The sequence below is a fragment of the Podarcis liolepis genome (assembly GCF_965112155.1).
Source record: "Podarcis liolepis genome assembly, chromosome: 10".
Classification (NCBI taxonomy): Eukaryota; Metazoa; Chordata; class Lepidosauria; order Squamata; family Lacertidae; genus Podarcis; species Podarcis liolepis.
In genome coordinates, this window is record NC_139562.1 from 5,632,682 (window position 1) to 5,660,232 (window position 27,551).

General features: G+C 48.0%; 1 protein-coding gene across 12 annotated transcripts in view; it reads left to right on the plus strand.

Annotated features, from left to right (window-relative positions):
* Window positions 1-27,551, plus strand: part of NRF1 (nuclear respiratory factor 1) — a 74,390-nt gene that overhangs the window by 13,035 nt on the left and 33,804 nt on the right. For 2 of the 12 annotated variants that reach the window (XM_083461377.1, XM_083461381.1), the window contains exons 2-8: window positions 4,109-4,343; window positions 7,302-7,416; window positions 16,658-16,784; window positions 19,791-19,931; window positions 24,344-24,502; window positions 25,597-25,641; window positions 26,413-26,607. In XM_083461377.1, coding sequence (XP_083317503.1) covers window positions 4,121-4,343; window positions 7,302-7,416; window positions 16,658-16,784; window positions 19,791-19,931; window positions 24,344-24,502; window positions 25,597-25,641; window positions 26,413-26,607 — 1,005 coding nt within the window. In that variant the 5' untranslated portion in view covers window positions 4,109-4,120. Of the gene's footprint in view, window positions 1-4,108; window positions 4,344-7,301; window positions 7,417-16,657; window positions 16,785-19,790; window positions 19,932-24,343; window positions 24,551-25,596; window positions 25,642-26,412; window positions 26,608-27,551 lie in introns of all 12 variants that reach the window. The other 10 variants (XM_083461378.1, XM_083461382.1, XM_083461376.1 and 7 more) reach the window with 5 other exon arrangements.

Genomic DNA, 27,551 nt, shown 5'->3' on the forward strand with positions numbered 1-27,551 from the left:
GGGCAGGTCCTGGGGACAAGCTAAAGGGAGGCATGGGTAGAGATATAATAATAATAATAATAATAATAATAATAATAATAATAATAATAATAATAATGCTGCAACGTGCACCACACCTCTTTCGAAATGGTCAGTTCTTGCATTTCCACATGTTATCTGTCAACTTCTACCAACACCCCTCCTAACTGCAGTAGAAGCCTCTTGGTTCAGGCTATCCTTGCCCACAAACTTGATCTCTGCCACCTTCTGAGCAGGCGCCCCTCTTGACAGTTCTTCTCTGGAATCAAGAGCACCCCTTGGCAGCCTCCAGTTATACTGCCACCACCTTCAGCCAAACGCTCATCCGACAAGTGTCAATTCTCTGGCTGTTATGCATTATTATTACTTATTGAATTTATATGCCGCCCTATACCTGGAGGTCCCAGGGCAAAGATCAACATAAAAACCACATCAGTGCATCAATGGAAGTAGTCTTTGGGGAATAAATGGAGCAGGATATGGAAGAGACTTGGAATATTAGATCATGAGGCTCTTAATCTCAGAGTCCCACGTTGGGCAAAAGTTTCCTGCTTTTCAAGTAATTGGACTAGATGACTCTTGTGGTCCCTTCCAACTCATTATGATTCCATGATTAACTTGAAAACTTTAATTTAAGGGGTGCTACTGAATTGTTTGGAGGATGCCTGCCACAGTGAGCAGAGCAGAACTCTTTGGCCTCTCTCCATAGCTAGACAAACCAGGCCCTACCCAAATCCTTGCCTCACTTATTGCCCAATTCACTCAGTTATCGGGCAGTGCAAAATCTAGATAATTTGGCTTTCAGAGAGGCACATCCATCTGTCCTTTCCACACCACAGAGTGAACTGTATGGCTCCACAAAGGCCTTCAAGAGTCCTCCATATGAACCATCTCCAGCCTCCCTCGATTGAGCACTCATGTGCACCTGTGGAGTCTGAGGCCTCTGCAGCAGTCGTCTGCTTCCCCTACCCAAGCGATGAAAAATGCTGTAAAAGGGTTTGAATCCTTGAACATGCCGCCCCCCCCGCCCTTCACCAGCACTAGAGTTCTTGGGGAATTAAGGATATGGTACCCATATTTCGGGGACACGGATGGCGCTGTGGGTTAAACCACAGACCCTAGGACTTGCTGATCAGAAAGTTGGCGGTTCGAATCCCCGCAATGGGGTGAGCTCCTGTTGCTCGGTCCCTGCTCCTGCCAACCTAGCAGTTTGAAAGCACGTCAAAGTGCCAAGTAGATAAGTAGGTAACGCTCGGGCGGGAAGGTAAACGGCGTTTCCGTGTGCTGCTCTGGTTCGCCAGAAGCGGCTTAGTCGTGCTGGCCACATGACCCGGAAGCTGTACGCCGGCTCCCTCGGCCAGTAAAGCGAGATGAGCGCCACAACCCCAGAGTCGGCCACGACTGGACCTAATGGTCAGGGGTCCCTTTACCTTTACCCGTATTTCAGAACAACCCAAATTCTGTTCGCATGTCTGGGTAAACAAATGGAGTGGCATCCAGACACTGAGCCTGGGGAGTGCTACTTAAAAAAGGGACTTTCCTTTCCTCTCCATGGGCACCCTCACAATCTGCTCCAGAAAGTCCTCCAAACTTCTGGAGAAGATGTTGGGCAGGGCGGCTTCAGGGGAGAGGAGAGGGGAGAGTTGCACAAACGGATGTCTGCAATCAGCATCAGATGGAACCCACAGGTTTAGTCAAAGTTTTTCTGGACCACACCAGAGCATGGCCCCATCCATCTCTCATATTGTCCACCCGACATTAGGTTCTCAAGCATTTTGAGCTATGCGCACAGCTCGATGAGCACAAAAGCTGTATTTTCGCATTATGTTTTCACTAAATTTTATCAGTTTAAGAACAGGTAATTTTTAGCACCTGCATTTTCTACCCACACAGCCTTGTAACATAAGCTTCTAGTTATGTAACCCCATCAGTAATCTTACCAAACTTGCTGGTACTAATTGGCAACTGAAGGCTAATTAGCCTTTGTTATTACAAAGAAAATGGATTGTTAGATTTTAGCGCTCTGTGATTCTTTTTATACAGTGCTACTGCAGTGTTTTGTGTGTGTTTCATATATTTATTATAAAAAAAAAATTTGGCAAAGCAGCATCTTAGAAAACAGACACGGAACCAAGACAAAGGATACAAAGGCCAATTTCCCATTCCACCCCCACATCTGCTCTCCATTCTGAAGTATTCTTAGAAATCTCGTTCTGTGTTTGTGGTTGCTTTCTGTTGCTAGGGATCATTAGGAAAGGGACTGAAAATAAAAACTGTCAGTGTTATAATGCCATAATACAAACCTATTGAGCAACTGCAGTTGGAATATTGTGTATAGTTCTAATAGCCACAACTTAAAAAGGACATTGCAGTGTTGCAGAAGGTTCAGAAAAGGGTAATCGAAAATGATCAAGGAGATGGAGTAGTTCCTCAATGAAGAAAGGGTGGACATGATAGAAATTCATAAAAATTGTGCTATGGCACAGAGCAGGCTTCCTCAAACTCAGCCCTCCAGATGTTTTTGGCCTACAACTCCCATGATCCCTAGCTGGCAGGACCAGTGGTCAGGGATGATGGGAATTGTAGTCTCAAAAACATCTGGAGGGCTGAGTTTGAGGAAGCCTGGCATAGAGAATGCATTCAGCCCCCAACAGATTGCCCCTGAAGGATCATGCCTGGTTTGTACATCCGATGAGCCACACTGCCTCTGTTATAATGGTGAATAATCAGGGCACAGCCCAATGGTTTAAGGTGCATTAGCGACCTTCACACCACATGTATAACATGAAACCTGACTGCTTGGGAAAGGAAACGCATGAATACTGAATGAGACCTTCATCCTGTTCTTTAGGATTTTAAGTTACTGTGCCGTTTTAACTTCGGGTTTTAGATTACGCCCCTGAAGAGGGGTTGCTCTGATGTCTGAAAGAGGAGCCGTTCCTTGTCTTTTAATTATAAATCCAGTATACCTGAAGGAGCGTCTCCACCCCCATCGTTCAGCCCGGACACTGAGGTCCAGCGCCGAGGGCCTTCTGGCGGGTCCCTCACTGCCAGAAGCCAAGTTACAGGGAACCAGGCAGAGGGCCTTCTCGGTGGTGGCGCCCGCCCTGTGGAACGCCCTCCCTTCAGATGTCAAAGAGAAGAACAACTACCAGACTTTTAGAAGACATCTGAAGGCAGCCCTCTTTAGGGAAGCTTTTAATATTTAAGAGACTATTGTATTTTAATTTTTTGTTGAAAGCCACCCAGAGTGACTGGGGAAACCTAGCCAGATGGGCGGGGTATAATAAATAAATTATTATTATTATTATTATTATTATTATTATTATTATTATTATTATTGACAGTCTCCCTCAGGAGGTTGTGGACTCTCCTTCCTTGGAGGTTTCTAAGCAGAGGTTGGGTGGCCCTCTGTCATGGATGCTGTAGCTGAGATTCCTGCACTGCAGGGGGTTAGAATAGATGACCCACAGAGTCCCTTCCAACTCTATAATTCTATGATTCTATGAATAGGGAGAGGGGATATATATATATAAAAATAATTGTCCAGTAGCACCTTAGAGACCAACTAAGTTTGTTCTTGGTATGAGCTTTCGTGTGCATTCGAAAGCTCATACCAAGAACAAACTTAGCTGGTCTCTAAGGTGCTACTGGGCAATTTTTATTTTCTTATATATTTCTACTGTCAGACCAACACGGCTGCCTACCTGGATCTAGGGGGAGGGAGACAGTCACATCAGGGACCACGCTCAGCCAGTGGCTCCTGAGATGCCTCAGCCTGCATTTTTTGCCACTAGCCAGTCAGGTCGCAATGCAGGGTCAGCAGTCATAAGAACATAAGAGAAGCTTGACTGTTGGAGCAGACCAAAGGCCCACCCAGCCCTGTACTAACAGTGGCCAACAAGATGCCCACAGGGCTCCCAAAATATCCAGGTCCTGAGCACACCAGTGCTTTTCCCACCTGTGATTCCACCTCTTCAAGATCCCCACCTGTTCTAGGTTCTGATCTTTGAATGGAATGGATATTTCAGACTTCACTTTTTCTTCCTCCGCCTGATTTCTCTCCCCTCCCGTATCTCCTTTCCTCTAGCAGTAGCTACCGATGGAGGAACACACGGTGACGCAGACAGAGCACATGGCCACCATCGAGGCCCACGCGGTGGCCCAACAGGTGCAGCAGGTCCACGTGGCCACGTACACGGAGCACAGCATGCTCAGCGCGGACGAAGACTCGCCCTCTTCCCCCGAGGACACTTCCTACGACGACTCGGACATCCTCAACTCCACGGCTACTGACGAGGTGACCGCCCACCTGGCCGCTGCAGGTACATTGCTGGCGCCCTAGCCTGTTTTTCCCCACTTGCCCCATGTGCCCTAAAGGGGCATAGCATTTCTTCCTCTCTTTCACATCAAGACTTGACTAGGAAGTGCAGAGTTGGCCACAGGTGCCCAAGGAGGAGGCCCAAAACTCTTAAAGGTAAAGGGACCCCTGACCGTTAGGTCCAGTCGTGGCCGACTCTGGGGTTGCGGCGCTCATCTCACTTTATTGGCTGAGGGAGCCGGCGTACAGCTTCCGGGTCATGTGGCCAGCATGACTAAGCTGCTTCTGGCAAACCAGAGCAGCACACGGAAACGCCGTTTACCTTCCCGCTGGAGTGGTACCTATTTATCTACTTGCACTTTTACGTGTTCTCGAACTGCTTGGTTGGCAGGAGCAGGGACCGAGCAACGGGAGCTCACCCTGTTGCGGGGGTTCGAACCGCCAACCTTCTGATCAGCAAGTCCTAGGCTCTGTGGTTTAACCCACAGCGCCACCCACGTCCATCAAAATTCTTAGGGGATCCACAAATGCTAGAATTGATACCCATAGGGTTTTTTAAAATTTTGGTAGAAGCAAATACTTGTACAGTCATACCTCATGTTACGTCCGCTTCATGTTACGTTCTTTCAGGTTACGTCCCGTGGCAACCTGGAAGTACAGAAAAGGGTTACTTCCGGGTTTTGCCGCATGTGCAGACGTGCAAAATGACACCATGCGCAGAAGCGGCGAATCGCAACCCGCGCGTGCGCAGAGGCGCCAATGCGGGTTGCGTTCCTTTCATGCTGCGAATGGGCCTCCGGAACGGATCCCATTTGCAACCAGAGGTACCACTGTACTGAGCACCGAAGCATTTCCAGGTCAAAGGATGTGGCCATGTTAATATTTCAGGATGTAAGTTCTCCAAACTCTGAGAAGACTTCAGTGGGGTTCACTTGCCAGTCACAGAGGCTTCTTCCAGTTCCTTAGGCATGTAACATGCATGAAAAACAAACAAAAAACCCCTCTTGATTCACAAAGAGCGCTGCACCCTTAGAAAATACTCTGCCCCTGTTCATTTTTTCGATGGTTGGATTATGTTCTGATAACCACCCGCAATCTATTTACGTATCCCTGGGTGCGAGCGTCACCTCTGGAACCTGGTGGACGAGACTGGTGCAAAAGGGAAGGGCTTTTTCTATCGGGGTTGATTTTTCATAAGGGTCAACTGAATAGTTTGGGCAGTTTAAGTGCATCTAGCTATTTTAAGGTGGTGCTGTGGTCTAAACCACAGAGCTTAGGGCTTGCTGATCAGAAGGTCGGCGGTTCGAATCCCCGTGACGGGGTGAGCTTCCGTTGCTCAGTCCCTGCTCCTGCCAACCTAGCAGTTTGAAAGCATGTCAAAGTACAAGTAGATAAATAGGTACCGCTCCAGCGGGAAGGTAAACCCACAGCACCACCCGCATCCCCCTGGAAGAAGGTACAGGGTTATAAAGACTAGGACTTGCCGCCTGAGAAACAGTTTCTACCCAAATGCGATTTTGGTTTTAAACGCAGTGTAAGGTAGTCTCTTTGGGATAATATTGTATTTAATTATGGGGTATCAGAGTTTTTAGGGGCTAACCAGGCTGGGAGAGCAGGCTTGTGGGGTTTTGAATGTCTGATGTAGATTTTTTCAGTTTCGTTGTTCTATATGGGACAATGACAATAAAGATTATTGTATCGTATCGTATGGTGCCTTTTGACTATACAACGATCTGCATATAGTGGACGAATTCTCTCTTAGTATATTGAATAAACAGCATGTTAAACTGAGCAAAAAGATCTCTTCACCCCTCCCCTCAAAAGCTCTGATTAGTGAAGGATTAAGATGAAGGAGCAATGCAATTTATTTCAAAACAATCGTACATTTGAGCAAAGGACTAATGCAGGCACACACTCTTTCATGATTTGACCGGTCCATACCTTGCTGGCAGAACTGCCCTGGAATCTTGTCTTTAAAAACCAGTCCCAGGAAGGGGAACCCTTTCCGCACTCACCTTCATTTTTGGGGACATTTTACACAGGTCCTCAAGCCAGATTTTCGTGTGAAGCTTCAACCAGCAGAGGGCAGTGCAGCAATTGCAGCTGACAATGTTTCTTTCTCATCTGATATCTCCATGTTAGGGTTCTAACTTCGTTAGGGTTCTAAATCCATCCTGTTTACGATGAATAATAACCTGTAGGGTGATTTTGGGAACATATGCATGGAGAAAGATGCTGCGTGAAATAATTGCTGTTGAAATTATATCCGGAAGGGTAGTTGTATTAGTCTAATGGTGCTGTTTATTTATTTGCAGAATTTATACTCCACTCTTTAGCCAAAAAGGTTCTCAGAGTGGCTTATGGAAATTAGCTATGAGACAGTCCCCACCTTCACATTCACAACCTAAAAGAGCACGACACGTGAGGAAAAAGGAGTGGGAGGGAGGAGGGAAAAGCAAGCTCAATCACACATTCATAAAGTTGCAGTTCTTAAAGTTGCGGCCAACTTTAAAGACCAACAAATACATCATCGTCATTATTTAATTAACTTATGAATTGCCTTTCACGTGAGGCAGTTTGCAAATATACCAAAAGCACAGGGAAAAATAGTTTCGAAAAAAATACAAAAATCCAACTAAATATAGTTTTAGAAACGATACGAAAGACGCTCCAGTTGTTTTTGGAAAACACAGATGGGGGCACCTGTCATATCTCAGCGGTGATCCTGTTTCCCTGAGAAATTGTACAGGGTCTTATATGTTGGTACCTTAGGGCACATTGCAGCAATCCAACCTTGAAGTTACCCGTGCATAACTATGTAATAAACATGGATTTGTTCAGCTTTTCTTAACCTCTTAGATATTCTGTGGAATCTCATCATTAGCTTGCTGTAGCATTTATGGCCTATGGTGTCTTCGGCCTGTGGCTCGCCCAATATTCAAAACCCACCTCTTGTCCGCAGGCCCTGTGGGAATGGCCGCTGCCGCTGCCGTGGCGACGGGCAAGAAAAGGAAACGCCCTCACGTCTTTGAGTCCAATCCGTCGATCCGCAAGAGGCAGCAGACGCGTTTGTTACGGTAAGAGCGTCTGAACGCAAAAAACTGCCTTACACTGGCCAGGCACTGTCTCCTCCAACTGGGAGTAGTTCTCCAAGGTTTGGGGGCAGAGAGGGGTCTTTGTCGGCCCTACTACCCAAGAGAAGAGTCTCACGCTCTACCCAAGTGAGCATTGTGGCCCTGGGTAGTCCAAGTCAGTGGTCATCTCTGCCCCCTTGCGGGAGTGAATCCCACAGTTTCACTCTATGCTGTCTTGAAGAAGAGATCTCTTTTGTGTATATCAGGTGCTCAGGGTCAAGCGCTTGACAAGACCCAACTCCCCATGACTTAACAGGATGGCAAGCAGCCAGGGACAAATGGCCTCAATATACAGTGGAAGAGTCTCGTGGTTTCCTTCAAAAGCAGTTTGCCCAGGCTTGCAGCAGGTAGAGGCATGGGGTCTGTTCTCTGAAGTCCTGTTTCCCAGGACCAGGAGAATTTAGGCTTGGAAGTAGCCTTGCACTTCTCCCCACCTGCCTGCGATTCCAGAAGTCTAGAGAGTTGGGAATCAGTGGCCCGTGGTCTGAGCCCCATAGTGCCCAATGCTCCACAGCCATCTTTCAACCTCCAAGTTTCAGGATGAAAGGTGTGATTTCTCCCTCCCTCCCGCCTCCACCAGCAGGATAAAGTCCTGGAACCTCCAGGGTCACCATCTGAGCCAGATTGATGAATGAGTGACCCATTGTACGTCCTTCTTCCCCATACCTATAGAGCCATGGATGGGGAACTGTGTCCCTCCAGATTTTGCTGGACTATATTTCCCACCCACTCCTCTGACCATTGGCTGTGCTAGGGGGGGGGGTCTGATGGCAGCTGGGGTTGTTGAACTTCTGGGTGGGGCACAGTTTCCCTAGAGGCTGTTAATGTTGTATTTTAATCTTGTTTTTAAGTTGTATTTCCATCAATTTGTTTTTATATCGGGCGTTAGCCACCCTGAGCCAGGTCTTGGCTGGGGAGCGTGGGGTATAAATAATTTTTTTAAAAAATTATTATTATTATTAGAGTAGTCATCTCCAGATAAACCACATGCTGTAGCCAAGGTTTGTTCCGTGACTTGCCACTTGTCTGTAGCAGACAAAGCACAGGCCTGGGCTCGTGTGCAACATGCTAATCCAAACCATAGCATAGCTCATAGCAGCACATCGCCAGCAGGACCAGAGGACAAGTAAAGCAGCCGCCATTTCCCCTCTGGGAGTCTGCACACTCGTGATAAGCCTTGAATTGGCTTTGTGTCATGTGCAAACCGGGCCACTGTGACTTGCTTCGTTCACCCCATGTTGGCCTTAGCATTTAATTTCCTGGTATCTATCTGCCCATGACAGCAGTCATGAAATTAAAAGACGCCTGCTTCTTGGGAGAAAGGTGATGACAAACCTAGACAGCATCTTAAAAAGCAGAGACATCATCTTGCCAACAAAGGTCCGTATAGTTCAAGCTCTGGTTTTCCCAGTAGTGATGTATGGAAGTGAGAGCTGGACCATAAAGAAGGCTGATCGCTGAAGAATGGATGCTTTTGAATTTTGGTGCTGGAGGAGACTCTTGAGAGTCCCATGGACTGCAAGAAGATCAAACCTCTCCATTCTTAAGGAAATCAGCCCTGAGTGCTCACTGGAAGGACAGATCCTGAAGCTGAGGCTCCAAGACTTTGGCCACCTCATGAGAAGAGAAGATTCCCTGGAAAAGACCCTGATGTTGGGAAAGATGGAGGGCACAAGGAGGAGGGGGCGACAGAGGACGAGATGGTGGGACAGTGTTCTTGAAGCTACTAGCATGAGTTTGACCAAACTGCGGGAGGCAGTGGAAGACAGGAGTGCCTGGCGTGCTCTGGTCTAGGGGGTCACGAAGAGGCGGACACGGCTAAACAACTAAACAACAACAAGAGCAATCTGCTCATGTGCCATAGGCCCAGTGGCAGAGGAAACCGCTAGGGTGCCTGGAGTGGCGCGCCCATAGGGCTCACCGTGGGGCCTCCAGAGTCTTCCTGCCTCCTCCCCCTCAGCTGCCCTACAGCTTGGGGGGAGGCAGCAGGCGGACCATTTGGGCAGCACAGACCCTGTGCGTGCTCAAGCCACTGTGTCTCCCAGAAGAGACGCATGGCTTGGGTACACTGCAGGCCCTGCGGTGAGTGCCGCCCGGCATTTTGTCACCCCCCTCGGTGGTGACACCTGGGGCGGCCCGTCCCTACCGCACCCCCTTCTTCTGCCCCTGCATAGGTCTCATCTCAAAAGGCCTGTCTGGAAGTGCATGCAAAATGGGGTTGCAGAGTCAGGCCTTCACAAAAGAGGAGGAATGTTTTGCTCTTAGTGACTCTGGCGTCCTCCTCTCAGCCTCGCCTGTGCATATCCTTGAGATTTCCTTCAGGGATGCTGCAAAGCATGGCACACAGCCAGAACTTTCCAAATTGGGGCCCGGGAGAAAAGCTCGATCTGTAAGATCTTTCTTCTCCTGCCACTTTCCTGAAAATGGCTTCGGGTAAAACACTGCCGAAGAGTGAGATGAGCACAGCCAGAAAAGCCTTGGCATTCAACTTAGTGGGAATTGTGCACACCTGAAATTTCAAACCGTTGTGAATGCCGTTATGGTTGCGCTCCCCTTCAATAGTTGCATGTCAACGCGTCTTCCAGAGCTGGAAGTCACAAGGTGATGACCCAGTCACTCTCGGGTCTGTGGGATGATGCAAATGACGGCCTCTCTAGGAATGCGCATTGCAGCGTCTCAAAGAAGAAAGAAGTTAGCTGCTAGTTGAGAACGCTTCTGTTCCCATGAAAGGCTCTCTTCCTCTAGGGGCACTCTGATGCAACGTTCAGCTGAGCAGATTCATTTCCCTCGGCCTGCTGTTGCAATGTGTTGCCGAGTCTTGCTCAACGCGGCTTGGTGCCGGTGGGATTATTCCAGCAGGTTTGCAGTCCCAGGGCTTCTTTCCTCCCTTGTGGAACATGCATAAAAGTTTTGGGGCAAAATTTGAATGTCCCTCCCCACCACCATTTAAAAGAGTTTTCTTCCAATTTGCTCTTAGTTTCATCAGACAATAGGTCGCAGAACTTTGTTCTTTCTGATAGGGTTGGACTGCTCAGGGTGGGGGGAAGCCTTGCTCAAAATTATTATTATTATTATTATTATTATTATTATTATTATTATTATTATTATTATTATTATTATATTTTCCCCACCCATCTGGCTGAGTTTCCCCAGCCACTCTGGGCGGCTCCCAGTCGAGTGTTAAAAACAATACAGCAATACAATTCAAATCTAGGGGAGTGGCATAGATTTGCAATTCCAGTGACCGCAGCCTAAAATCTGGCTGTTCCCTGAATGAGAGCTCCCACCCTGCGGATTGACTTGCTGTGATTGGTTAGAGCGTGGTGCTGATAACGCCAAGGTTGCAGGTTCAATCCCTGTAAGGGACAGCTGGGTATTCCTGCATTGCAGGGAGTTGAACTAAATGATCCACAGGGTCCCTTCCTACTCTTACGATTCTATATCCTGCAGAATGTTTGTGAATGCTGACACTGCTAAGAGGAAAGGCAGTCACAGGAGTCAGAAAATTCAGTACAACTGATGCAGTGGAAGTGAAAGGTTCGACTGAAGGAGAAGTAGGGGAGTCTTAATGAAATCTATAATCCACACCCCCAACTCCTCCTTGTTGTTGTTGTTTAGTCGTTTAGCCGTGTCCGATTCTTCGTCACCCCCTGGACCAGAGCACGCCAGGCACTCCTGTCTTCCACTGCCTCCCGCAGTTTGGTCAGACTCATGCTGGTAGCTTCGAGAACACTGTCCCACCATCTCGTCCTCCGTTGTCCCCTTCTCCTTGTGCCCTCCATCTTTCCCAACATCAGAGTCTTTTCCAGGGAGTCTTCTCTTCTCATGAGGTGGCCAAAGTATTGGAGCCTCAGCTTCAGGATCTGTCCTTCCAATGATCACTCAGGGCTGATTTCCTTCAGAATGGAGAGGTTTGATCATCTTGCAGTCCATGGGACTCTCAAGAGTCTCCTCCAGGACCATAATTCAAAGCATCAATTCTTCGGCAATCAGCCTTCTTGATGGTCCAGCTCTCACTTCATGGATCACTGCCTTGCCATGGCAAAGGGGCTTGAATAACTCAGAGAAGCTATGAGCTATGCTGTGCAGGGCCACCCAAGACGGACAGGTCATAGTGGAGAGTTTTGACCAAACGTGATCCACCTGGAGCAGGAACCGGCAAGCCACTCAAGTATCCCTGTCAAGAAAACTCCATGGACAAAGACAACTCCTGCCAATTTTAGCCAAATCATGATTCTCCCTGTGGTCTCCTTAAAAAATAAATATTTTAATTGCTAAGGGGGCTAGCCCTCCTTTAATTTGAGCTATGGAAGAAAATGGTCACAAAGACTAGGGGCAGGAAGTGTGTGCATGGAGGTGAGGGAATAAGAGGGGCTTGAGGGCCATAGTGGCTGAGGCAGGGGTCAGCAAACTTTTTCAGCAGGGGGCCGGTCCGCTGTTCCTCAGACCTTGTGGGGGGCCGTACTATATTTTGAAAAAGAAAAAAAAAACGAATTCCTATGTCCCATAAATAACCCATAAATTTTAAATAAAAGCACACATTCTGCTCATGTAAAAACACCAGGCAGGCCCCACAAATAACCCAGAGATGCATTTTAAATAAAAGGACACATTATACTCATGTAAAAACACGCTGATTCCCGGACCGTCTGCAGGCCGGATTTAGAAGGCGATTGGTCCGCATCCGGCCCCTGGGCCTTAGTTTGCCTAGCCATGGACTGTCGTCAGCAGGTTAAAGACCTGGAGGGAGATGGGGAAAGACTCATATGGGGCCAAAGAAGAGCAGGGGCTGTTGATGAGAAGATGGGATGCAGTAGGTTTAATTTTTTTTTATGCAGCCAAGTTTGAAATGCCAAGTCTCCATACTTCCAAAAACTAGATCATTTTATGCTTTATTCTTAATACGGGTCTCTCTCTCTCTCTCTCTCTCTCTCTCTCTCTCTCTCTCTGTTGTGTTAAGCAATTTCAAAAAATATTTTTGTTACTTAAGTGAGATGGGAGAGCAGCAAAATGCAAGGATAAGGCTGTCAGTGTCTAGTAGCCCCGATGACTATGCAATGTTTCTGAATCCCAGTTGCTGGAAACCATTTTAGGAATTCCCTCCCCATCCAGGGAAGCAAAAGGAAGAGATTTGGTTTGTACCATGTGGCCACCGTTCAGGTCTGTTGAGAGGACCAGTGCTAATTTGTATATGCGGATTTGCATACAAGTTGCTCTTTTCATGCTTTGCACCCTGTTTTGCATGTGCGTGATGGGGCCTGGCCATGGCTTGTGGGTACACGTCGGCTTTCCGTGTTCCTGCAACACACCAAAAATCAGTTTACATAATCGGCTGTCCTCGGATAGCGAGGGCTAACCTCAGATTCACTGTGCACATTTGCAAGGTTGAAGAGACTTAGAAGAGATTCAGCAACCTCTGGCAAGATCTGGGGCTCTTGCACCCCCAAATTAATGCTCCTGGGTTAAACCACAGAGCCTAGGACTTGCCGATCAGAAGGTCGGCGGTTCGAATCCCCACGACGGAGTGAGCTCCCGTTGCTCAGTCCCTGCTCCTGCCAACCTAGCCGTTCGAAAGCACGTCAAAGTGCAAGTAGATAAATAGGTACCACTCCGGCGGGAAGGTAAACGGCGTCTCCATGCGCTGCTCTGGTTCATCGGAAGCGGCTTAGTCATGCTGGCCACATGACCCGGAAGCTGTACGCCGGCTCCCTCGGCCAGTAAAGCAAGATGAGCGCCGCAACCCCAGAGTCAGCCACGACTGGACCTAATGGTCAGGGGTCCCTTTACCTTTACCTTTAAGCAAGAATGAGGTGGCACTCTCTTGGGTGTGTACTTCATATTCCGCTGCAGACATGGCAATTTAGAAAGTGGTGCATTTATTATAGCCCTGGGGATATAATAATAATAAATTATTTTTACCCGCCCATCTGACTAGTTGCGCTAGCCACTCTGGGCGGCTTCCAACATATAAAAACTGTAATAAAACCTTAAACCTTAAGAAGCTTTCCTGTACAGGGCTGCCTTCAGATGTCTTCCAAAAGTTGTATAGTTACTCATCTCCTTGACATCTGATGGGAGGGTGTTCCACAGGGAGGGAGCCGCTACCGAGAATAAGAATTTTATTTATACCCCGCCCTTCCCGGTTCAGAAAACCGGGCTCAGGGCGGCTAACAACAAATTTAAAACACTTAATTGATGCAACAAAAAACAGCATAAAATACAGTATAAAACGTGAATAACAATAAATTCAGAATTCAAAAATCAATTTAGGTGGGAGCTCCATCCAATAAACATTAGATGATCACCAGGGCTAGCTGGCTAAATTAGTCCTATTTGGGTCAGCGAGGAGACCAGGGGAGAATTAGCTGTGGGATCCCAGAGCAGGTAATCTTCATAAAAAGGGAAAGGGGAGGGAAGGAAGGGGAATAAACGATCAGGCTAAGTTCATATTGAAAGCCAGGCGGAATAGCTCTGTCTTACAGGCCCTGCAGAAGGAGGTTAAATCCTGCAGGGCACTGGTCTCATGGGACAGAGCATTCCACCAGGTCAGAGCCATCACTGAGAAGGCCCTGGCCCTGGTGGAGGATAATCTGACTTCCTTAGGGCCCGGGACCTCTAAACTATGATTATTCATGGACCTTAAGTCCCTGTAGCTTCACTTTTCTCAGTGAGAGAACCACCAGAAGGCCCTCAGTGCTGGATCTAGCAAAAGGCTCCTGACTGAAATTCTGGACAAGCTTCTGCCAGTCAATGTAGATGGTACCGAGGTAGATAGACCAATAGTCTGACTCTGCATAAGGCATCTTCCTGTGTCCCACTGCAGGCTATTCCCTCGCAGTTTTTTTTAATACACACTACTGTATGTGGGTGGCGCTGTGGGTTAAACCACAGGGCCTAGGACTTGCCGATCAGAAGGTTGGCGGGGTGAGCTCCCATAGCTCGGTCCCTGCTCCTGCCAACCTAGCAGTTCGAAAGCACACCAGTGCAAGTAGATAAATAGGTACCACTGCAGCAGGAAGGTAAACGGTGTTTCCGTGCACTGCTCTGGTTCGCCAGAAGTGGCTTATTCATGCTGGCCACATGACACGGAAGCTGTACGCCGGCTCCCTCAGCCAGTAAAGCGAGAAGAGAGCCGCAACCCCAGAGTCAGTCACGACTGGACCTAATGGTCAGGGGTCCCTTTACTTTTACTGTATCTTTAATTTGTACAGCAGACCTGTGAGATAAGTTGAACTAGTATTATTACTCCCCGTATTTTGGAGGTAGAGACTGAGGCTGTGGGATAGGAGATTGCCTGAGACCACTGTGTGAGTTCATGGCAGAGCCAAGACTTGAACTCGGCACCTTGTGTCTCTCCTAGACCCTACGCTGCCCTAACTCTCTTCTCACAGAACACTCAAAGGGAAACACCTGGGCGTACCTGAGAGTTCCTTGTTTGCACAGAGAGGGGTGCTTTTTGCATGATGGCCATCCTGGCACTATAAACAACCCTTTGCAGCTTTATTTCCTCCCTTTAATCATTCTTTTGAGCAGGGAGACGTGTTTCCCCCGGGGAATTTGAAGCAGGTTTCCGTCCTCTTGTGCCCTGGCCATTTTATCCTCAAAACAACCCTATGTATAAGGTAGTTTAACCTGAAATACAGTGACCAACCCAAGGTTATCCTGTAAGTGTGGTGACTGGGTATTTTATTTACTCGGTTCATGAAGTTTACATAGATAAAAACAAACAGAAACCTCAAAGTGCTTTGCAAAAAGAATTGAACAATAAGATGAATAGTAAAAACAAAACATTCAAAAAATTTAACACAGCAATAAACGAAAAACACATCAGTATTCTATATATCTGGGTAGGCTTGTCTAAAGAAAAATGTTTTTAGCCAGTGCTGAAAAGAGTACAGTGAAAGTGCCTGCCTGATACCAATACAGATGATGATAGTATCATCATCATCATCATCATCATTATTAATCATGTTCATCTACAGAAAAATATGATACATAAAAACCCACTCCCATCACTGGGTTGTGCTAGACCTATTCAGAGTGGACCGATTCTCAATGGACAGACCTGGCTAACTTAGGTTCATTGACACGGATTGGTCTACCCCGAAGAGAATTTAGCTGGATGCGACCCAACCTATTTGCATGCAACCAAATAGGTCACAAATCCTGCCACTGAAGCAAAACCTTCATTTAATTTGTAAGATAAATTACATTATTCGTTGCTGCCTTTCAAAACCTCGTAAACCCATATTGGTGTTGCTCCCCTCCACGCCAAGAAAGAGCAAGTTCTTTGCACCATATTCAACAGAAGCCGACCAATTTGCCATAAACTTGTCCAGCTTGTTGTCCCTTATCTCTAGTTCTGACAAAATGAGTCAGCTTAGCTGTTAAGGGGAGCTCCCACATTCACTCCTGTCTCCCACTGCCTCCCGCAGTTTGGTCAAACTCATGTTAGTAGCTTCGAGAACACTGTCCCACCATCTCATCCTCTGTCGTCCCCTTCTCCTTGCACCCTCCATCTTTCCCAGCATCAGGGTCTTTTCCAGGGAGTCTTCAGGATCTGTCCTCCCAGTGAGCACTCAGGGCTGATTTCCTTAAGAATGGAGAGGTTGGATCTTCTCGCAGTCCATGGGACTCTCAAGAGTCTCCTCCCACACCGTAATTCAAAAGCATCAATTATTTGGCGATCAGCCTTCTTGATGGTCCAGCTCTCACTTCCATACATCACTACTGGGGAAACCATACCTTTACCTATACGGACCTTTGTTGGCAAGAAACACTGTTAGGAAAAGACAAATGTTGAGTTTGGCTTTCTTATGCATGGTTAAACTGTGGAACTCCCTTCCACAGGCGACAGGGATTGCCAACAATTTGGATGGTTTTAAGATAGGATTAGACAAATTCACAGAGGAGGAGAGGGCTATCGATGGCTCCTAGCCAGAATGGCTCTTCTCTGCCTCCGCAGCACTGCTTCTGAATACCGGTTGCTGGAAACCACAAGAGGAGAGAGGCTTCTTTTGCTTGGGTTTCCCCACTAGCACCTGGCTGGTCACTGTCAGAACAGGATGCTGGACTAGATGGGACATTGGCCTGGTCCAGCTGCAGGCCCTTCCTATGTTCTTATGTGTAGTGAAATGTCTTTAAGGGGAAATAAACTTCTTTTCTTTTTGGCCCACTGAAACAGGAAGCTTCGTGCCACGCTGGACGAATACACCACTCGCGTCGGACAGCAGGCCATCGTCCTCTGCATCTCGCCCTCCAAACCCAACCCAGTTTTTAAAGTGTTTGGTGCAGCACCGCTAGAGAACGTGGTAAGGCTTCGAAGTCCCACGCATGATTTGCTCCTGGGGTTCTTACTTATTTTTACTTACATACAGTCATACCTCGAGTTGCGAACTCTGCGGGTTGCACATTTTCTGGTTATGGACGCGCCGAACCCGGAGGTACCGGAACAGGTTACTTCTGGGTTTCGGCGCATGCGCAGAAGCACCAAATTGCATCACGCACGTGTGCAGACGTGGCACTGTGGGTTGCGAATGCTGGGGGTTGCGAACGTGCCTCCTGCAAAGATCACGTTCGCAACCCGAGGTTCCACTGTACATCATTCTGAGATGCTTAATTGCTGCTTAATTACGTTACTTAAAGGGACGAGGGTGGCGCTGTGGGTTAAACCACAGAGCCTAGGACTTGCTGATCAGAAGGTCGGTGGTTTGAATCCCTGTTACGGAGTGAGCTCCTGTTGCTCAGTCCCTGCTCCTGCCAACCTAGCAGTACGAAAGCATGAAGTGCAAGTAGATAAATAGGTAGTGCTCCGGCGGGAAGGTAAACGGCGTTTCCGTGCGCTGCTCTGGTTCGCCAGAAGCGGCTTAGTCATGCTGGCCACATGACCCAGAAGCTGTACGCCGGCTCCCTCGGCCAATAAAGCGAGATGAGCGCCACAACCCCAGAGTCGGTCACAACTGAACCTAATGGTCAGGGGTCCCTTTACATTTACGTTACTTAAAATGTGAGGAGATTAGTGGTAATACCGTTGTTTAGCTTTGAATGAGGAATTAGTATTCCCACACACACCCCAGTGGTTCGTTTTTTGTTGGATTATGGTGGCTCACAGAACCATAGAGTTGGAAGGGACCCCAAGCGTCATCTAGTCCAACCCCCTGCTGCATTGCAGGAATCTCCGCTAAAACATCCATGACAGAGGGCCACCCAACTTCTGTTAGAAACCTCCAAGGAAGGAGAGTCCCAAGACCTCTCCTGGGAACTGCAACGCATGTCAGTTGCCCACTTGAGACAGCTGAAAATTACCAAGGCCCACAGAAAGGCAGAGCAGGGGCAGAGCCAGTCAGCAGATGGAAGCAGATGGAAGCAGACTTTGGCATAACCAACAGGCAGTTACCAACGTCAGTTTCTGCTGGGATCTAATCCATCTTTCGAAATTGCTAAATTCTTTGCGGCAGCAAACCAGCCATTGGGAAACTGGTATCGCTTAGTCTATTCCCTTTGTCACATTTGGAACTTACCCAGCAATGAAATACTTACCAAATGTGGTACTTCAGTTTCGTTGAATGAATTAAACCAAAATAGTTTTAATTGGGTTTTGAATAAAAGTGCAATTAATAGCTGCTGTTTTGAATTTTATTGCTCTATTATGTTCCTAAGTGGGCTGTGCAGCCCATTGTCCTGAATAATGACTTTTTATAGGAGAGTGGAGGGGGTGCTGGGGGTGAGTTTATGGAACCAAGGGGGGCATTGGACCAAAAAAGTTTGGGAACCACTGGGCTGCATCGTTCCTGACTCAGCTCCTAGAGTCCTAGTTAGAGGGGAAGAAGGACCATCAGCAAGATAAAAGATGAACAAGTGAACTAAAGAAGTGAACGAATATTGTGGGCTGAGCCCAAAGATGCCTGAGAATGATCTCCTCGCCCAGCTTGTCTGGAGTTTTGGGTTGGGCTGCCATCCGTATGCTGATGACACCCAACTCTATCTGTTGATGGATGGCCATCCTGACTTGGCCCCAAACACACTGACCAGATGTTTGGAAGCTGTGGCTGGATGGTTACGTGGGAGCCGGTTGAAGTTAAATCCTTCGAAGACAGAGGTCCTGTGGCTGGGACGGGGCGATATGGGATGGGGGGGGCAACTCCCATCTCTTGAGGGGGCGCAATTAGTGCCAGCACCGTCCGTTAAGAGTTTGGGTGTAATCTTCGATACCTCCCTCTCTATGGAGGCGCAGATTGCAGCTATAACAAAGGCGGCATTTTTTCATCTCCGCCAAGCTAAGCAGTTGGCTCCTTACCGCTCTCGCCCTGACCTAGCCACTGTGATCCACGCGACGGTCACCTCCAGACTGGATTATTGTAACTCGCTCTACGTGGGGCTGCCCAGAAACTCCAGCGGGTGCAGAATGCCGCAGCGAGGCTCCTTACGGGGTCCTCGCCGGAGGATCACATTCACCCGGTGCTATACCAGCTGCACTGGCTCCCGGTGGAGTACAGGATCAGGTTCAAGGTGCTGGTTTTAACCTTTAAAGCCCTATACGGCCTAGGACCCTCGTACCTACGGGACCGCCTCTCCTGGTGTGTCCCACAGAGGAACTTACGGTCTTCAAATAAAAACATCTTGGAGGTCCCAGGCCACAGGGAGGTTAGGCTGGCCTCAACCAGAGCCAGGGCCTTTTCAGTACTGGCCCCGATCTGGTGGAACGCTCTGTCCCAAGAGACTAGGGCCCTGCGGGACTTGACATCTTTCCGCAGGGCCTGCAAAACAGAGCTGTTCCACCAGGCCTTTGGCCAAGGTGCAATCTGACCCCCTCCTTTGGCCATCCTCACAGAACTCTAGTCCACTGGTTGCCATTAATTTGATTTGAACTGATTTTAGAATAAAATGATTTTAGAATGTTGTATTATTTTATTGTTGTTAGCTGCTCTGAGCCCGGCTTTGGCTGGCCAAGGCGGGATATAGATAAAATTTCATTATTATTATTATTATGGTCTTCACTCTCAAGGGATGTAGACCTCCAGCAAGGGCTGGTTCAAAAGGGATCCGGAATAGACATGCCAGCAGCTGTTTGGGACAGTCCTACCCTGCCTCCAGACTTCTCTGGAAATCCTTTTAGTTCTCCTCTCCTTGGTGTTGCTCCGAGTTTCATCATCATCTCGCTCGAATGCCCTCCTGGTCTGAGGGCTTTGGGGCCAGTGGGTATTTTCATCTGGCAGCTGGGGCGTTGTTTTCACCCCCCCCCCTTTCCGTTACTTAGCACCCTCTTCTCTCCTGTTGCTCTTCGCCTTGTTTACCTGAGCCCTTCCGATTCCCCACAGGTGCGCAAGTACAAGAGCATGATCCTGGAAGACCTGGAGTCCGCTCTGTTGGAACACGCACCTGCGCCGCAAGAGGTTAACTCCGAGCTGCCACCGCTTACCATCGACGGGATTCCGGTCTCTGTGGACAAGATGACCCAGGTAGGCAAGTAGAAAAGGTGGAAAAAGCCATCAAGGGGAGCTTTGGTTGTCTCTGACCTATTGATTTTTCCAGCGAAGAATCTCTGGTCTCAAAATCTCGCCTTCTCTGTTGCACACACAACTCCTCCGAGACACACTTAATTCTTTCTCTCCAGGGGGATGCTGCAGCGACTCTGCTAAACGGTACGAGAGAAAGTGTTCCCATTGATGCTGCCTTTTCTACAAAGTGTGGGAGAATAACCAGAGCCGGAGGCAATATTTTTGCCAGCCCACCTGCCTGGGGACACCTGTTTGCCTTGCTCCTCCTTTGAGCAGCTCATCGGACACATGGCTTGCTCAGAACGCCCGTGAAGGATTGCAGAATCAAAGAATTGGAAGGGAACCTAAGGATTATCTGGTTCAACTCCGTGCAGTGCAGAAATCACTAAAGAATCCCAGACATGCCTCTCCCAACCTCTGTTTAAAAATCACCAGTGAAGGAGAATCCACCACCTTCTGAGATTGCCTGTTCCACTGCTGAACAGCTCTTACCATAAGAAAGTTCTTCCTGATGTTTAGTCGTAATCTCCTTTCTTGTCATTTGAATCCATTGCTTTGGGTCCTCCCCCCGGGAGAAGCAGGAAACAAGCTTGCTTCATCTTCCTTGTGACAGCCCTTCAGATATTTGAAGATGGCTGTCATGTCACCTCGTAGTGTTCTCTTCTCCAGGTTAAACATACCCGACTCCCTCAACCTTACGGGGTCCTCGCCGCAGGATCACATTCACCCAGTGCTATACCAGCTGCACTGGCTCCCGGTGGAGTACAGGATCAGGTTTAAGGTGCTGGTTTTAACCTTTAAAGCCCTATACGGCCTAGGACCCTCGTACCTACGGGACCACCTCTCCTGGCATGTCCCACAGAGGACCTTACAGTCTTGAGACAAAAACATCTTGGAGGTCCCGGGCCACAGGGAGGTTAGGCTGGCCTCAACCAGAGCCAGGGCCTTTTCAGTACTAGCCCTGACTTGGTGGAACGCTCTGTCCCAAGAGACCAGGGCCCTGCGGGACTTGACATCTTTCTGTAGGGCCTGCAAGACAGAGCTGTTCCACCAGGCCTTTGGCCAGGGCACAGCCTGACTCCCTCCTTTGGTAATTCTTTACAGAACTCTAGCCCAATGGTTTCCATTAATTTGATTTTGAACTGATTTTAGAATGAATTGATTTTAGAATGCTGCGTTACTTTTATTGAGCCCGGCTTCGGCTGGGGGGGGGCGGGATATAAATTGTTGTTATTATTATTATTATTATTATTATTATTAACCATTCCTCAGAAGGCTTGCTTTCTAGAGCACTTTGGCAGAGCTTGTGACTTCTAAGTCGGAAGCACCCAGTTCAGTTCTTAGCATCTTCAGCGATAGGATGTTGCACAGGGCAACGCCGAAATTTAAATTGAGGCTTGCGGTGACTTTGTTTCCCTGTTTAGGGAAGTTTTTAATATTTAATGTTGTATTGTTTTTAACACTCGATTGGGAGCCACTCAGAGTGGCTGGGGAAACCCAGCCAGATGGGCGGGGTATTAATAATAATAATAATAATAATAATAATAATAATAATAATAATAATAGGGCCTTCAGCGCTGCCCTTGGCTGACAAGCATTGGCCCATCCACCTAAGGCTTTTGGAAGCAAAAGGGCCTGTTGGGTCATGGGTTAAAGCCCCACATGGGACAATAGATTCCTGCATTGCACGGTCCCTTCCAGCTCCAGGATTCTCTGGCCAGGTGATGGTCTCCACGCTTGTTATGGTGGCAATTAGAGAGGTCCTCATGCCTGAGCAGGCCGAGATGCAGGGCTCCCCGTTGATTGTCTCCCCGGTGGCTCCAGAGCCCTTAACAAGCGCTTGCAAGTGGCTCGAAACTCTCGGCTCCCGAGGACCGCTAATTAATCCATCTGGAAACGAGAAGCAGTTATTGCAATTGCAAAGCCGCATGCTGCTGTTCTTGGACGCCGTGGCGAAGCTGTTATATTCTTGAGCTGTGGTCCTGATCTGCTCGCTGCATCTAGCTTGTCCTTCTTCCTTGTACTGGGTCCTTGCTCTAGTTTTCTTTGTGGTGGCTTTTGCTTTTGGGGGGGGGGGACGGGACAAAAAGTTTGCAAAACCGAGGCAACACCTTCAAAATGAAGCATGCAAATGAAGCAAGTTCATTCAAACCCAGCATGTTTGCATACATTTTAGTGGTTGGCATAATTTGAATCTGTGTTGTCGTTTTGGGGTTTTTTTGCCCACAGCGTTAAGAAAGCCTGGCGGTGTTTACATGGCACATCCTTGTGTAAGCATGCCTCCTTTCAGATGGATGCTCCCTCATCCATCCTGTTCACTTTCGGTTGCTTAGATAGGCTGCGGTCTCATCCCTGGGATATTTATATGTAATTGCTCTACGGTGCTGTAGCGCCATTTGCATAGCTGCTGCGCACATTCATAGAACATACAGAGAGACCTCAGTGAAAACAGCCCATCTTTTATCTAATAACTATAGCAGGGAAGTCGGGGAGAGCCACCCCAATGCCATACTGCAGCTGCTTCACACAATCACCAAGGAGAGGTCCCTGCTCTCTACATGGTGCTTGCAGTCTAAAATAGACGGTGGGGAAATAATAGAAGCCAAAGTGAATAATAATAATAATAATAATAATAATAATAATAATAATAATAATACCCCGCCCATCTGACTGGGTTTCCCCAGCCACTCTGGGCTGCTCTCAATTGAATATTAAAAACACAATACAGTGGTACCTCGGGTTAAGTACTTAATTTGTTCCGGAGGTCCATACTTAACCTGAAACTGTTCTTAACCTGAAGCACCACTTTAGCCAACGGGGCCTCCCGCTGCCGCTGCGCCACCGGAGCACGATTTCTGTTCTCATCCTGAAGCAAAGTTCTTAACCTGAAGCACTATTTCTGGGTTAGTGGAGTCTGTAACCTGAAGCATATGTAACCTGAAGCATATGTAACCCGAGGTACCACTGTACAGCATTAAACATTAAATAATAAAAAATAAAATTTTATTTATATCCCGCCCTCCCCAGCCGAAGCCAGGCTCAGAGCAGCTAACAACAGTAAAATAATGCAGCATTCTAAAAACAATTCATTATAAAATCAGTTCAAATCAAATTAATGGCAACCATTGGGCTAGAGTTCTGTGAGGATTACCAAAGGAGGAGGTCAGACCTTAGCCAAAGGCCTGGTGGAACCGCTCCGTTTTGCAGGCCCTGGGGAGAGATGTCAAGTCCCGTAGGGACCTAGTCTCTTGTGACAGAGCGTTCCACCAGATCGGGGCCACAGCCGAAAAAGACCGTAAGGTCCTCCGTGGGACATACCAGGAGAGGCGTTCCCGTAGGTACAAGGCTCCTAGGCCGTATAGGGCTTTAAAGCTTAAAAACTTCCCTAAACAGGGCTGCCTTCAGATGTCTTTTAAAAGTAGGATAGTTCCTTAGTTCCTTGACATCTGTTTTGGATGATATATCGATATATCGCCCCTCCCTAGTCAGTATCAAAAATTGCAATCTTTCCGGATCATTGCAGTCATACCTAGGAAAAAAATGTGCTTCCTTTTTAGGACCAGGCTATGAAATCCCAAATCTCTTGGAAGGCCTCTGCTGTGGCTCTGAATTACTCTGGCTCTGAATTTTCAAAGCAAAAGCTGGTGATACAGGTCAAATATTCAGGGCATGTGATGATAATTGGTCACCGTGCCCCTGACCCAAGTTGAAACTGGGGGAAACTGCCCCTGCTCAACACGATCTGTTGTCATGTGGACTGAACCCAGCCATTCCTTTAGAATTTTGTGTATGCAATGTCCCAAGCTGCTCCCTTTTTCTTTTTTTGAATAATTTTTATTAAGAATTTTAACATAACAATTTATCAAAAACATATCATCTTCTCTCCACCCCCCCCCCCAATTTTCCCTCCCCAAGAGAAACCCACCCTCCCACCCCTGCCTGGACTTCCCTCAGCTCCTCTCTCTGGTTTTTCAACACCTGTTATTCTCTGCATATTATAAAATTGTAAAGATCCTTAAATTACCTGTCTATATGTTGCTAATAATAAATTTGTGTTTGTTTTCTAAAAACCTGCCAAGGAGTCCAGTTCATTTTGTTGTTTCGTTAAGTACTTTGTAAAAGGTTCCCATTCTTCTTTAAAGTCACAGTTGTCCTTATCATGTAGTTTGTGCGTCAATTTTGCCAGTTCCACATAGTCCATCAATTTCCCTTGCCACAGTTCCTTTGTCGGGATTTCTTCGTTCTTCCATCCTTGTGCTATTAAGATTCTTGCCACCATTGTCGCATACATAAATATGTTCTTAAATCCTGGTACGTTGATTTCTGAATGCTGATTGGTTGATTTTGGATTGATTTATTTTTTAATGCCACAGGCACAGCTGCGGGCCTTCATCCCCGAAATGCTGAAATACTCGACGGGCCGCGGCAAGCCGGGCTGGGGGAAGGAGAGCTGCAAGCCCGTCTGGTGGCCCGAAGACATCCCGTGGGCCAACGTCCGCAGCGACGTCCGGACTGAGGAGCAGAAGCAGAGGGTGTGTGTTGATGAAAGTCCTCTTGCTTCAGCAAAGGGCTCTGACTTGGTATGACAAGTGGAAAGGCTTAGCTTATAGATCTCTGTTGGGGAAGTCTGTGAAGTGCTTTGGGACCAAAATAGCCTATAGATCAGGTAAGAACACAAGAGGGTGGCCATCTCAGCTCCAGCCAAAGGTGCTCAGCTCTCTGTTCCCAGTGGGTTCAGCCAGGCACCCCAGGAATTTGCAAGCGTGGCATTTATGGGAAGAAGCCCTCCCTGGATCTCAGTCCCCAGCATCTGGTTCCCAAGAGGCATATGATCTATGGACGCAATTGGTTACATTCCTGGCCATCTTGGCTTCCAGCCGTTAATGACCTGTCCTCCTGGAATTTACCTCTCTGTTTTTTTTTAGCAGCTGTTATACCAGCAGCCATCAGAGCACATCACTGTGCATTGAATCCCGCACGTTTCTCCCTTAGCCTCCAGCAAAAGCCTTGGTATTCCCCGCTTACTTAAGCCAGTCTTTCAGATCTGGAAGCTGAATCCCAGCCTGCTTCTGGAGATGCAAAACTGAAATAAATAAAAGCAGCCACGGATTACGCTCCGTGGGAAAGCGCAGAACGTTTCTCTGTTTTACAGAAGTCTTATCGTGCCTTTATAATTCAGCAAACTGTTCAAGACAGCTCACAATCCAATGGGAAGCAACAATAATAATCTTAAGACAATTTCAGAATGCACTTAAAAGCAAACCGCAACGCAGCGGATAAAATTAGCATGTGATTAAGAAGAAGAAGAAAGCAAGTAAAGTCTTTGTCCAGCACCTACGAACTTATCAAACCATGTGGGAGAGGATTCTAACTATTGGGTGCCACAACCGGAAAAGGCCCTGTCCCTACTTGATTTCTTAGCAAGGTCATGTGGGAGCAGAAAGCCCTTGGGGTACCTGAGCCCCAAGCTCTCCCTTCTGGGCAACTTTCCATCGTGGGCCACAAGCCAGTGGTGGGTGGGGCCAGAGTCAGCTGTGGGCGGAGCAATTGATGTAAATTGTTACCTTTGTAAAGGAGGCTAGTTTCAACACATGCACTCGGACACCCCTTTCTGTCCTCCATCCAGGGAAGCAAGGAGCATTGCGAGAGCTCGAGGACACATCACAGCCAGGTAAAAAAACTAAAACTCGAGGGAGGGCTGGCGAGGGATTTAGCTGGGGGGAAGGGGCGTGGCCTGGGGAGGACCACAGAGTGAGGCATATTTGGCTCCCAGGCCAGGCGTTCCCCACCCCAGACCAGCACATCCAGAGCAAAGCAGGGTGGTCCCAGTTGCCTCCAGTCTGTGGCTGTTCGGGAAGATTCTGCACAAGAAGGAAAAAGGCCTTCTGAGCGCGCCTGTCTGTCCTCTCTAATCCCAGAATGGAGAAAGTCATCCGTTTGTCCTGGTTTAGTTAATGCAGTTAAAATTCAGCAATTTTCACAATTGCTAATGTGGGCGAGAGCCACTCTTTTCACACCGTAGGTTAGCTAGTCGACTTGCAGTGATTTGGGGACCCATCGCTAGTGGTTTTTCGTGAGACAATGCCTTTGAGTACCATTTGCTGGGGGTCGCAGGTGGGGCAGATGCTGCTGAGCTGAGGTTCTGCTTGCAGGCTTTTCTGTGGGGGCACCTGGTTGGCTGCAGTGCGAACAGGGCGCTGGGCTAGATAGGCCTTTGGCCTGATCCTGCCGGCCCGTCTTGTGTTCTTAATCTTGCCCCCATTGGAAGTATATTTCTGCTTTGAAAGCTCTTTATGGAGTAAGATTTACCAGGGATCCCATCACCCAATTTAAGGAATATTTCAGAGCTTGGTTACTTGATTGTTTGTTTTGCTTTTTTTCTTTTTTTAATGGGATATGGTATCCCTGAATATGCCTCTTCTCTCCCTCTTTAATCCGGCAGGTGTCTTGGACTCAGGCGCTGAGGACCATTGTCAAGAACTGCTACAAGCAGCACGGCCGCGAGGACCTGCTCTATGCTTTTGAGGATCAGCAAACACAGCCTGCGACAGCAACACACAGTATAGCACACCTGGTCCCGTCCCAAACCGTGGTCCAGACCTTCAGCAATCCCGACGGCACAGTCTCTCTCATCCAGGTGAGAAGTTGCAGCAGCACAAAGAGGGTCCCGGGCGTCAGATTGGTCTAGAAGCTTTGCATTCTGGCCCCAAACACCTGCCCCAGATGCGCAGGAGCCAATTCTTGTTGTTATTTTATTGCATTGTGTTGATGATATCCCACTTTTTCTCCAAGGATCTCAAGGTGGTGTACATGGTTTTCTCTCTCCTCATTCAATCCCCACAACAACCCTGTGAGGTAGGTTAGGCTGAGAGGCAGTGGCTGGTCCCCAGGATCACCCAGTGATCTTCACGGCTGAGTGGGAGTTTGGACCTTAGTGTCTTAGGTCCTGGTCTCTGTCCCAGCTCCTGCAGTTCAAAAGCACACCAGTGCAAGTAGTGCTGCTGCTTCTGTTGTTGTTTAGTCATTTAGTCGTGTCTGCCTCTTCGTGACCCCCTGGACCGGAGCACGCCAGGCCCTCCTGTCTTCCACTACCTCCCGCAGTTTGGTCAAACTCATGTTCGTAGCTTCGAGAACACTGTCCCACCATCTCGTCCTCTGTCGTCCCCTTCTCCTTGGGCCCTCCATCTTTCCCAACATCAGGGTCTTTTCCAGGGAGTCCTCTCTTCTCATGAGGTGGCCAAAGTCTTGGAGCCTCAGCTTCAGGATCTGTCCTTCTAGTGAGCACTCAGGGCTGATTTCCTTCAGAATGGAGAGGTTGGATCTTCTTGCAGTCCATGGGACTCTCAAGAGTCTCCTCCAGCACCAGAATTCAAAAGCATCCATTCTTTGGCAATCAGCCTTCATGATGGTCCAGCTCTCGCTTCCATATATCACTACTGGGAAAACCATAGCTTTAACTATATGGACCTTTGTCGGCAAGGTGATGTCTCTGTTTTTTAAATGGAATTTCCATGTTCTCTGGTTTCCACCATGGTGTCCCATTGTGCCAGAATAATACTAATAATACTAATACTAATAATA